We start from the raw sequence: 12,662 nt of genomic DNA, 5'->3' as shown, positions 1-12,662 counted from the left end.
TCCTCCTCAATGACGTGGTGATACAGAGGGAGCACCTCCTCCTCCTCAATGACGTGGTGATACAGAGGGAGGTCAAAGTAAACTACAGTAGAACTAGTAGAATGTCTTTGCTACAGTGTCCATCCATCCCTCCCTCCCTCCCTCCCTCCCTCTCTCCCTCCCTCCCTCCCTCCCTCCCTCCCTCCCTCCCTCCCTCCCTCCCTCCCTCCCTCCCTCCCTCCCTCCCTCCCTCAAGCCATCCATCCCTCCCTCCCTCCCTCCATCCAGTCAGCCAGCCAGCCAGCCATATCTGATGACAGTGATGACATCTAGCTAGTTGAATCACACTGATGATGTCATCCAGCTTCAGAGTCAACTGTGTAGCCCTCTGTATCTCCATGGTAACCTCCTGCCATCCCAGACAGTCCCTCAGCTGCTCCAGTGGTTCTGCTACTCCTCAGTGACACATACCAGAAGTCATCTCTTTCTGGAAGAGAGAAACACAGTTAAACGTGACTGTGATGATGAAACAACAGTTAAATAGTCACAGCATTTGTTTTTCAAGCACACTTGACTGTGCCAGCAGATTCCAACAAACATTTGGCCAGGTGGGTATTTGAGTTTGGCACAGTACCAGTCTGACAGACTGAGCTCAACATGTCAAAAACACACATCCAGCCAGCCTGTTAGACACGAGAGTCTCTCTCCTCATACCCTACCACTCCTACCTCGTCTCTCTCGCTCCCCTCTACACTACCTCGTCTCTCTCTCTCCCCTCACACCCTACCTCGTCTCTCTCTCTCCCCTCACACCCTACCTCGTCTCTCGCTCCCCTCAAACCCTACCTCGTCTCTCTCTCCCCTCACTCGTCTCTCTCTCCCCTCACACACACCCTACCTCTTCTCTCTCTCCTCACACCCTACCTCGTCTCTCTCTCTCCCCTCACACCCTACCTCGTCTCTCTCTCTCCTCACACCCTACCTCTCCTCTCGCTCTCCTCACACCCTACCTCGTCTCTCTCTCTCCCCTCACACCCTACCTCGTCTCTCTCTCTCTCCTCACACCCTACCTCGTCTCTCTCGCTCCCCTCACACCCTACCTCGCCTCTCACTCTCCCCTCGTCTCTCTCTCCCCTCACACCCTACCTCGTCTCTCTCTCTCGCTCCCCTCTACCCTACCTCGTCTCTCTCTCTCCTCACATCCTACCTCATCTCTCTCGCTCCCCTCACACCCTACCTCGCTCCCCTCACACCCTCCCTCTTCTCTCTCTCTCGCTCCCCTTATACCCTACCTCTTCTCTCTCTCTCTCTCGCTCCCCTCACACCCTACCTCGCCTCTCACTCTCCCCTCACACCCTACCTCGTCTCTCTCTCTCCCCTCACACCCTACCTCTTCTCTCTCTCTCTCTCGCTCCCCTCACACCCTACCTCTTCTCTCTCGCTCCCCTCACACCCTACCTCTCCTCACACCCTACCTCCCCTCACACCCTACCTCTCCTCACACCCTACCTCTCCTCACACCCTACCTCTCCTCACACCCTACCTCACCTCATACCCTACCTCTCCTCATACCCTACCTCTCCTCATACCCTACCTCTCCTCTCGCTCTCCTCATACCCTACCTCTCCTCATACCCTACCTCTCCTCATACCCTACCTCTCCTCATACCCTACCTCTCCTCATACCCTACCTCTCCTCATACCCTACCTCTCCTCATACCCTACCTCTCCTCTCGCTCTCCTCATACCCTACCTCTCCTCTCGCTCTCCTCATACCCTACCTCTCCTCTCGCTCTCCTCATACCCTACCTCTCCTCTCGCTCTCCTCATACCCTACCTCTCCTCTCGCTCTCCTCATACCCTACCTCTCCTCTCGCTCTCCTCATACCCTACCTCTCCTCTCGCTCTCCTCATACCCTACCTCTCCTCTCTCCTGTGTGTACATTACTTGCTCTGTTGCCCATCAACAAAATAATTCTCCCCACCTCCTCTCGTTCCCTCTCTCCTGAGCCACCATGAGACCAAATGAGAAGGATTCCCATACAGGACTGAGGAAATGGAAATAATTACATATAATTATGCACTGAACATCTAACTGAACTTTGAATAATATTTGGTAGGAAAGGAAAACTGACCAGGCAAGAGCATTTTCAAGTTCCATATTGCTTTAAAACAAACAAAAATAAACAAACAGCTATTTTAATCAAGCAAGGAACAAAAATAACAAATATTAGCACAATGTTGCTTGATCTGATCAGCTCAGCCTCTGATTCCTTCCAGACTTTCACAGTGTGTTTCTCTCTCTCTCTCTCTGGGCTGTTTCATATCTGCGTGGGTGTTGGCGTTCTCCTGCCTTGGTCATGGGGATCTCTTATGATAGTCAAGAGAAAGAAGCCATTGTCCATTTGCTTTTTCAGCTAGGCTTGTTTTATTATTTTTATTTTCTCTCCCACCCCTATTAAGCAGTGTTCATTGTCTGGTGGGGTTCTGTTTACAGGACCTCACTTGTAGGCCTATTTTATATTCACATTTAACTCAGAAGGGAGTTAAAGGAGTTGGAGGCAGCAGGACTGAGGAGAACGTCTCTCTCTGTGCAAATAACAGCTCCTTTAATCATTATTCATGATCACTGAAGGCGTTTTCGTTGTGAAATGTGGAAAAAGCAAGAATGCACAAGAAGAGGTAGAGCGGGGTTTACTAGTCCAGGAGAGCGGGGGTTTACTAGTCCAGGAGAGCGGGGGTTTACTAGTCCAGGAGAGCGGGGGTTTACTAGTCCAGGAGAGCGGGGGTTTACTAGTCCAGGAGAGCGGGGGTTTACTAGTCCAGGAGAGTGGGGTTTACTAGTCCAGGAGAGCGGGGGTTTACTAGTCCAGGAGAGCGGGGGTTTACTAGTCCAGGAGAGCGGGGGTTTACTAGTCCAGGAGAGCGGGGGTTTACTAGTCCAGGAGAGCGGGGGTTTACTAGTCCAGGAGAGCGGGGTTTACTAGTCCAGGAGAGCGGGGGTTTACTAGTCCAGGAGAGCGGGGGTTTACTAGTCCAGGAGAGCGGGGGTTTACTAGTCCAGGAGAGCGGGGGTTTACTAGTCCAGGAGAGCGGGGGTTTACTAGTCCAGGAGAGCGGGGGTTTACTAGTCCAGGAGAGCGGGGGTTTACTAGTCCAGGAGAGCGGGGGTTTACTAGTCCAGGAGAGCGGGGGTTTACTAGTCCAGGAGAGCGGGGGTTTACTAGACATTTTAATAAAGGGAATGGAACTCTCCTCCTCTTTTGTATTTTGGTTTTTATTAAGACAGTGGAAGGGAGAGTCGACAGACAGACAGACAGACAGACAGACAGACAGACAGACAGACAGACAGACAGACAGACAGACAGACAGACAGACAGACAGACAGACAGACAGACAGACAGACAGACAGACAGAAGGGGGATGAATAGCATAGGTGGTGGTTGAGATATATGCGGTCCGGAGGCGGCTATGCTGACCACTGATCTCTTAATGTTCAGTGAGCCGCGACTTCCTTCTAACCCGTAGGTCACACCAGTCCAGTCAGGCCCTATAGAACATTTACATTAGAGTCATCTTATCCAGAGCGACTTACGGGGAGCATTAAAAAGGTTAAGCGCTCCGTTCCTGGCCCAATGCTCTTAACCGTTAGCTACCTACCGACATAGTAGATGACTACCGGGTGACCAGAGTATTTTAATAAACACCGATGTCACTTGTGTCTATCTGAGAGGATTGCATAGGATTTTTTTTGTTGTTGCTTGCACTCCTACTGGTCAAAAGTAGTACACTACATAGGGAATAGGGTACCATTTGGGACTTGACTCACCAGCGGCTCCAGCTCCTTGCGGTCTATGAGGTTGAGTTCTGTGCTGAAGTAGTAGAAGTGCTTGTAGCAGGTGTTAACATGGGCCTCAGCTCCCATCAGCATCATACGGTCAAAATGGTGGATGTAGACGTGAACAAACACCCGGAACAGACGGCAGATGATCTTCTTACAGATCTGGATGAAGTTCTTGGGGAAGGGGATACCTGTGGGGGCGGGGGGGAGAGAGACAGAGAGAGAGAGAGAGAGAGAGAGAGAGAGAGAGAGAGAGAGAGAGAGAGAGAGAGAGAGAGAGAGAGAGAGAGAGAGAGAGAGAGAGAGACAGAGAGAAAGACAGAGAGTTTTGAGTTTTAAATACTCTTTATTGGGTCCGAGAACCCACAACACAATGAATACTCATGCAAAACCATAGTTACACATCAATTAAAAACACAACTCCAAATCCTCCTCCACAGTAACTAAACACAGATTCTGAATACCCCATAAACAGATCAATATTGTTAACCAGTTTGTAATAGACAAACTCATCTCTCAGTCTCGCTGCCGACAGCTCATTTAGCTGCCCTCTACCACAACATTAAATAACTACACCCCTTCGACTAAACCTGTACTTTAGCCCAAATATAAACTGTTGGGAAGAGAAAACCTCTCCCAGCCCTACTACAGTAGAGATCAGATACCTGTCTAACCTTCCAACCCTACTACAGTAGAGATCAGATACATACCACCTGTCTAACCTTCCAACCTTACTACAGTAGAGATCAGATACCTGTCTAACCTTCCAACCCTACTACAGTAGTGATCAGATACCTGTCTAACCTTCCAACCCTACTACAGTAGAGATCAGATACCTGTCTAACCTTCCAACCCTACTACAGTAGAGATCAGATACCTGTCTAACCTTCCAACCCTACTACAGTAGAGATCAGATACCTGTCTAACCTTCCAACCCTACTACAGTAGAGATCAGATACCTGTCTAACCTTCCAACCCTACTACAGTAGAGATCAGATACCTGTATAACCTTCCACAGAGAGAGAGAGAGAGAGACAGAGAGAGACAGAGACACACACAGAGAGAGAGAGAGAGAGAGAGAGAGAGAGACAGAGACACACAGAGAGAGACAGAGACAGAGACAGAGAGAGAGAGACAGAGACACACAGAGAGAGAGAGAGACAGAGAGAGAGAGAGAGACAATGAGAGACAGAGACACACAGAGAGAGAGAGAGACAGAGAGAGAGAGAGAGAGAGAGAGAGAGAGAGAGAGACAATGAGAGACAGAGACAGACAGAGACACACAGAGAGAGACAGAGAGAGAGAGAGAGAGAGAGAGACAGAGACAGAGAGAGAGACAGAGAGAGAGACAGAGAGAGAGACAGAGAGAGAGAGAGACAGAGAGAGAGACAGAGAGAGAGAGAAACAGAGACAGAGAGAGAGACAGAGAGAGAGAGAGAGACAGAGAGAGAGACAGAGAGAGAGAGAGAGAGACAGAGAGAGAGACAGAGAGAGAGACAGAGAGAGAGACAGAGAGAGAGAGAGAGAGACAGAGAGAGAGACAGAGAGAGAGACAGAGAGAGAGACAGAGAGAGAGAGAGACAGAGACAGAGAGAGAGACAGAGAGAGAGAGAGAGACAGAGAGAGAGACAGAGAGAGAGAGAGAGAGACAGAGAGAGAGACAGAGAGAGAGACAGAGAGAGAGACAGAGAGAGAGAGAGAGAGACAGAGAGAGAGACAGAGAGAGAGACAGACTTTTAAACACTTATTTTCTACAAGGTCTTTCTATCTACAGTATGGATCATCACCACCAGATGCTGTAGAGGTGATCCAATGACATGCCACCCTACTCTACTTTATGTATCCCACTCTGGTAGCAATACAACTCTATAACGTTATGGAGAACACCAGTGTGGGTCAAGTCATCTCAAAGTGTGATCCAATGACATGCTAGCTACTAGTACTACACTGGCCTGTATCCTGAGTTGGTAGCTATAATTGAATAAACTTTATTGATCGCAACATGGCTATTTAAATTTGTCCCCAGCATTGGACACCAGGCAGAACAGATACACAATCTGATCTAGGCAAAACCAGATGCTTAAGTTTACCCTTACTATATATATATATAGTTGCTATCGGTAACCTTTCATTGTCTGTTAGGCTAACTGTGTTGTGTTGATGGAAAATGCCACTTCATCAAGCCAATTACAGGGTGAATGTCGACCATCACACCATGATAACAGGTTCAGCCTGCAGACATATATCACAACCCACTGGAGGATTAGACTACTGGCCCAAAACTACCGGTTACCTGAGACATTATCATACTGCTATTTTTAGTTTTTTTTTAAAAAAAATAGACATGCTGTGATGTCAGTCAACAGCGACTGGATAAACTCAAACAGACTGAACCTAAGAGACCTATCGACACAGCGGAACCCCACCGACACAGCGGAACCCTACCGACACAGCGGAACCCCACCGACACAGCGGAACCCCACCGACACAGCGGAACCCTCCCGACACAGCGGAACCCTACCGACGCAGCGGAACCCCACCGACGCAGCGGAACCTCACCGACGCAGCGGAACCCCACCGACGCAGCGGAACCCCACCGACGCAGCGGAACCCCACCGACACAGCGGAACCCCACCGACACAGCGGAACCCTATCGACACAGCAGAGACCTACCGATATGCACAGAGTGTACAAAACATTAGGAATACCTGCTCTTTCCATGACATAGACAATCCAGGTGAAAGCTATGATCCCTTATTGATGGCACCTGTTAAAACCGTGTAGATGAAGGGGAGGAGACAGGTTAAAAAATATATGTTTAAGCCTTGATACATGGATTGTGTCTGTGTACCATTCAGAGGGTGAATGACCAAGGCAAAATATTTAAGTGCCTTTGAACGGGGGTATGGTAGTAGGTGCCAGGCGCACCAGTTTGTGTCGAGAACTGCAACGCTTCTGGTTTTTTCACACTCAACAGTTTCCTGTGTGCATCAAGAATGGTCCACCACCCAAAGGACATCCAGCCAATGGCAGGCCAGTGGTTGAAAACAGGTAATTGTCAAAACTGTAACTAGGCCACTCAGGAACATTCAATGGGAGTCTTGGTAAGCAACTCCAGTGTCTATTTGGCTTGTTTTCTTTAGGTTACTGTCCTGCTGAAAGCTGGATTTGTCTCACTGTGTCTGTTTTGCCTGTGCTTAGCTCTATTCTGTTTATCCTAACAAACTCCTTGCCGATGACAAGTGTTACGAATCCCTTTGGCCCTGCAGTCTAGGGGGGGGGGGGGGGGGGGGGGGCTGGAAACGAGACCCGTTACATAATTTGCATGAGTTATAACAGTGAAAAGGAACAGTGAGAACAAAAACCACAGACAACTTAAAATCTACCGTCAAACACTCAGGGTTTATGGTTTAAACACACGGTAATGGGGGGCGGGAAGAGGGGCCGAGCTGGACCCAAGGAAAGAAATAATAAATATCCAAAAACACCCCTAAGCTAGACTAGCCTGCTTCAACAACAGCCAGCTAACTAACCAATAAAATACAGTGGGTGGTCCGCTCAGTTCTAACTAGGGTATTTAGACAAAGTTTACCTATGGGTAGTGTATACCCATGGGCGACTTGTCTTGGTACCCCTTTTCCCACCAACAAACAAGTCATGAAGCACAACAATACATACTCACATAATTCCAGACAAATGTGACTTGTAGCAACAAAAAACAAGAGAGCTCAATCCAAAGAGATAGAGAGAGAGATTGAGACACAGAGAGATCGAGCTCCAGAGAAAACAACTGACTGGGTTTTTAAACCAAGGGAAAGGGGATGTGATTGGGTAAGGGAAAAAGAGCAGGTGTCTTCTGATTGGCGACACCTGTGAATAGGGGAGAAGGAAAGAAAATACACACGCAGGATACCTGTATCCGTAACAACCCGCAGGATACCTGTATCCGTAACAACACGCAGGACACCTGTATCCGTAACAACACGCAGGACACCTGTATCCGTAACAACACGCAGGACACCTGTATCCGTAACAACACGCAGGACACCTGTATCCATAACAACACGCAGGACACCTGTATCCGTAACAACCCGCAGGATACCTGTATCCGTAACAACACGCTGGATACCTGTATCCGTAACAACACGCTGGATACCTGTATCCGTAACAACACGCAAGATACCTGTATCCGTAACAACCCGCAGGGTACCTGTATCCGTAACAACCCGCAGGACACCTGTATCCGTAACAACACGCAGGACACCTGTATCCGTAACAACACGCAGGACACCTGTATCCGTAACAACACGCAGGACACCTGTATCCGTAACAACACGCAGGACACCTGTATCCGTAACAACATGCAGGATACCTGTACATGTAACAACACGCAGGATACCTGTACATGTAACAACACGCAGGATACCTGTACATGTAACAACCCGCAGGATACCTGTATCCGTAACAACACGCAGGATACCTGTATCCGTAACAACACGCAGGATACCTGTATCCGTAACAACACGCAGGATACCTGTATCCGTAACAACACGCTGGATACCTGTATCCGTAACAACACGCTGGATACCTGTATCCGTAACAACACGCAGGATACCTGTATCCGTAACAACACGCAGGATACCTGTATCCGTAACAACACGCAGGATACCTGTATCCGTAACAACACGCAGGATACCTGTATCCGTTACACTCCCACCCTTAAAAGAGCAACCCTATATGGATTGCTACCAAAGTATTTACAATGAAGACCAACAAGATCAACAAACAAAGGCAACCTACAATTGGGAACGCCAGCTAATACGGAGTTAACCAGTCGTGGGAAAGTGGCTGGTGCATTCCGCATCCCAAAAGCCATGATTGTATTGTAGGAAGTTGACTGGGGTCACAAAGGCTCAGTCCCGTGTGGCTCAGTTGGTAGAGCATGGTGTTTGCAATGCCAGGGTTGTGGGTTCGTTTCCCACGGGGGACCAGTACGGAAAGAAAAAAAAATGTATGAAATGTATGCATTCACTACTGTAAGTCGCTCTGGATAAGAGTGTCTGCTAAAATGACTAAAATGTAAAAATGTAAAGGTAGAAATCTCAGAAGTGCGTGAGGTTAACAGAACCTGCCAGTAACCTTTAACCTGTTAGGGCTAGGGGGCAGCATTTGCACGTCTGGATAAAAAAAATGTACCCGATTTAATCTGGTTACTAATCCTACCCAGTAACTAGAATATGCATATACTTATTATATATGGATAGAAAACACTCTAAAGTTTCTAAAACTGTTTGAATGGTGTCTGTGAGTATAACAGAACTCATTTGGCAGGCAAAACCCTGAGACATTTTCTGACAGGAAGTGGATACCTGATGTGTTGTATTACCTTTAAACCTATCCCATTGAAAAACACACGGGCTGAGGAATATTTTGGCACTTCCTATTGCTTCCACTAGATGTCACCAGCCTTTACAAAGTGTTTTGAGTCTTCTGGAGGGAGATCTGACCGAACAAGAGCCATGGAACGATGATGTCCCATTAGACACCTGGCGCGCGAGTTCATGTTGGGTACCCTCGTTCCAATACGTTATAAAAGAGTATGCATTCGTCCACCTTGAATATTATTCATGTTCTGGTTAAAAAAGGCCCTAATGATTTATGCTATACAACGTTTGACATGTTTGAACGAACGTAAATATATTTTTTCCCCTCGTTCATGACGAGAAGTCCGGCTGGCTTAGATCATGTGCTAACAAGACGGAGATTTTTGGACATAAATGATGAGCTTTTTTGAACAAAACTACATTCGTTATGGACCTGTGATACCTGGAAGTGACATCTGATGAAGAGAATCAAAGGTAATGGATTATTTACATAGTATTTTCGATTTTAGATCTTCCCAACATGACGTCTAGTCTGTATCGCAACGCGTATTTTTCTGGGCGCAGTGCTCAGATTATTGCAAAGTGTGATTTCCCAGTAAGGTTATTTTTAAATCTGGCAAGTTGATTGCGTTCAAGAGATGTAAATCTATAATTCTTTAAATGACAATATAATATTTTACCAATGTTTTCTAATTTTAATTATTTAATTTGTGACGCTGACTTGACTGCAGGTTATTGGAGGGAAACGATTTCCTCAACATCAATGCCATAGTAAAACGCTGTTTTTGGATATAAATATGAACTTGATAGAACTAAAAATGCATGCATTGTCTAACATAATGTCCTAGGAGTGTCATCTGATGGAGATTGTAAAAGGTTAGTGCATCATTTTAGCTGATTTTATGGTTTTGGTTACCCTGTCTTCGAATTGACAAAACATTACACACAACTCTTGTAAATGTACTGTCCTAACATACTCTAAATTTATGCTTTCGCCGTAAAACCTTTTTGAAATCGTAAAACGTGGTTAGATTAAGGAGATGTTTATCTTTCAAAGGGTGTAAAATAGTTGTATGTTTGAAAAATTTGAATTTTGACATTTATTTGGATTCAAATTTGCCGCTCTTGAAATGCACCTGCTGTTGATGGAGTGCACCACGGGTGGCACGCTAGCGTCCCACCTAGCCCATAGAGGTTAAAGAGGTCCAACTTTGTTACATAAGTAGCAGCACCAACAGTCGTCTAGGTAATGGGAACGAATCTGGCATCGTGACAGAATTGACCTTTCGATAATCCGTACATAACCTGGACGTACCATCAGGTTTAGGAACCAGAATGCAAGGAGAACTCCAAGGGCTTGAACTTGGCGTAGCCAGGTCATTCTTCAACAAATATCTCACCTCATCTCTCATTATCTTCCTCTTAGAAGCGTTGACACGATATGGGTGTTGCTTGATAGGGGCAGCATTTCCAACATTAATGTCATGTTCCAACACGTTTGTGCGATTAGGAACATCATTAAAGAGACGTGGAAAACTGTGTATCGTCGGCCTGTCCGTCAGTTAAATGAACCAGACCTGACTGGAGAGACAGCAGCATTTCTCAGTTGGGCAATCTAACACACTGCTGCTGAGTATTGCGCAACTCGAATCCATCTCCATCAATATGACAGCCCACTATCATAGCAGAAGAAGCAGAGGAGACAGCAGTAACTTCCACTGTTTTTGAACTATCCACCTGGGTGATGGGTTGGGTGTGGTATGCTTTCAACATGTTAATGTGGCACACACACACGAGATTTGCGTTTTCTATCAGGAGTTTGTAGCACATAATCAGTTTCACTTCATTTCTTTTCAATGAAATAAGGACCAGAGAAACGAGCTGACAGTGAAGACCCTGGAACAGGCAATAACACCAGTACTTGGTCACCTGGCTGTAGTGGACGAGAAACAGCCTGTTTATTTCATACTCCTCTGTGAGGAAGACAGAGCTTCCTTTGCGAGAGCACAGGCTTGGTGTAGGCGCTCACGAAAGCGACTAACGTAGTCCAACACATTCTCATCTCCCGTACACAACTCTTGGGACAAAAACTGTTCTTTAAGGACTTTCATTGGTCCTCTCACTGTGACCAAACACTAGTTCAGCCGGGCTGAACCCTAGGGACTCCTGTACCGTTTCACGAGCAGCAAACAACACTAGAGGAACTCCCTCATCCCAATCTTTCTCAGATTCCAAACAATATTTACGTAGCATAGACTTCAGTGTCTGATGCCAACGTTCAAGCGCACCCTGAGACTCTGGGTGATATGCGCTTGCCACACGGTGCGTAATTGACAAGGATTTTAACACCTGCTTGAAGAGCTTTGATAGGAAATTGGTACCTTGATCACTGTGTACCACCTTAGGTAACCCGAATGTCGTGAAGAACTTAATTAAGGCTTTACTCACCACCGGAGCTGTAATCCTTCGCAGGGGAATGGCCTCGGGGTATCTTGTTGCCATACACATAACCGTTAACAGAAACTGGTTACCCGATTTTGTCTTCGGTAACGGTCCAACACAATCAACCACCACCTGTTCGAATGGTTCACCTATGACAGGTATAGGACAAAGAGGAGCGGGAGGAATAACCTGATTTGGTTTTCCTGTTATCTGACCACATGCCACACCGGTCCGACAGAACTGAGCCACATCTTGTTTTAAACCTGGCCAAAAGAAATGTCGAAGGACCCAATCATAAGTCTTGGTGATTCCTAAATGACCGGACCACTGGTGATCATGAGCAAGGGATAACACATTTTGTCGAAAGGCTGTAGGAATCACTATTTGGTAAACAGCATTCCAACCTCCACCCGCGTCAACATGGGATGTCCATTTACGCATGAGGAGATTACCATCAAGGAAGTAAGCCACGTTCTTCTTCTTTACCTCTTCCAATGAGACAACACTAGAAAAACATTTAGCAAGCCTGTTGAATGAGCCCCCACTTATGTTGCGAATCCCTTTGGCCCTGCAGTCTAGGGGGGGGGGTGGAAACGAGACCCGTAACATAACTCATGCAAATTATAACAGTGAAAAGGAACAGTGAGAACAAAAACCACAGACAACTTAAAATCTACCGTCAAACACTCAGGGTTTATTGTTTAAACACACGGTAATGGGGGGCGGGAAGAGGGGCCGAGCTGGACCCAAGGAAAGAAATAATAAATATCCAAAACACCCCTAAGCTAGACTAGCCTGCTTCAACAACAGCCAGCTAACTAACCAATAAAATACAGTGGGTGGTCCGCTCAGTTCTAACTAGGGTATTTAGACAAAGTTTACCTATGGGTAGTGTATACCCATGGGCGACTTGTCTTGGTACCCCTTTTCCCACCAACAAACAAGTCATGAAGCACAACAATACATACTCACATAATTCCAGAGAAATGGGACTTGTAGGAACAGAGAGAGAGAGAGA

At 46.8% G+C, this 12,662-nt stretch overlaps 1 protein-coding gene across 2 annotated transcripts in view; it reads right to left on the bottom strand.

Moving 5' to 3' along the window:
* Nucleotides 1-240: 240 nt before the first annotated feature.
* The window catches only part of LOC106572798 (MOB kinase activator 3B), a 56,897-nt gene continuing 44,475 nt past the window's right edge, over nt 241-12,662 (bottom strand). For both annotated transcript variants that reach the window (XM_014147283.3, XM_082957019.1), the window contains exons 3-4: nt 3,807-4,009; nt 241-466 (exon numbers count right to left, since the gene is read on the bottom strand). In XM_014147283.3, coding sequence (XP_014002758.1) covers nt 437-466; nt 3,807-4,009 — 233 coding nt within the window. In that variant the 3' untranslated portion in view covers nt 241-436. The remainder of the gene's footprint in view (nt 467-3,806; nt 4,010-12,662) is intronic.

This window comes from Salmo salar, chromosome 01 (assembly GCF_965601325.2).
Source record: "Salmo salar chromosome 01, fSalSal1, whole genome shotgun sequence".
NCBI lineage: Eukaryota > Metazoa > Chordata > Actinopteri > Salmoniformes > Salmonidae > Salmo > Salmo salar.
Note: the sequence above shows the minus strand (reverse complement) of the source record. Positions and strands in the feature narration are given on the sequence as shown.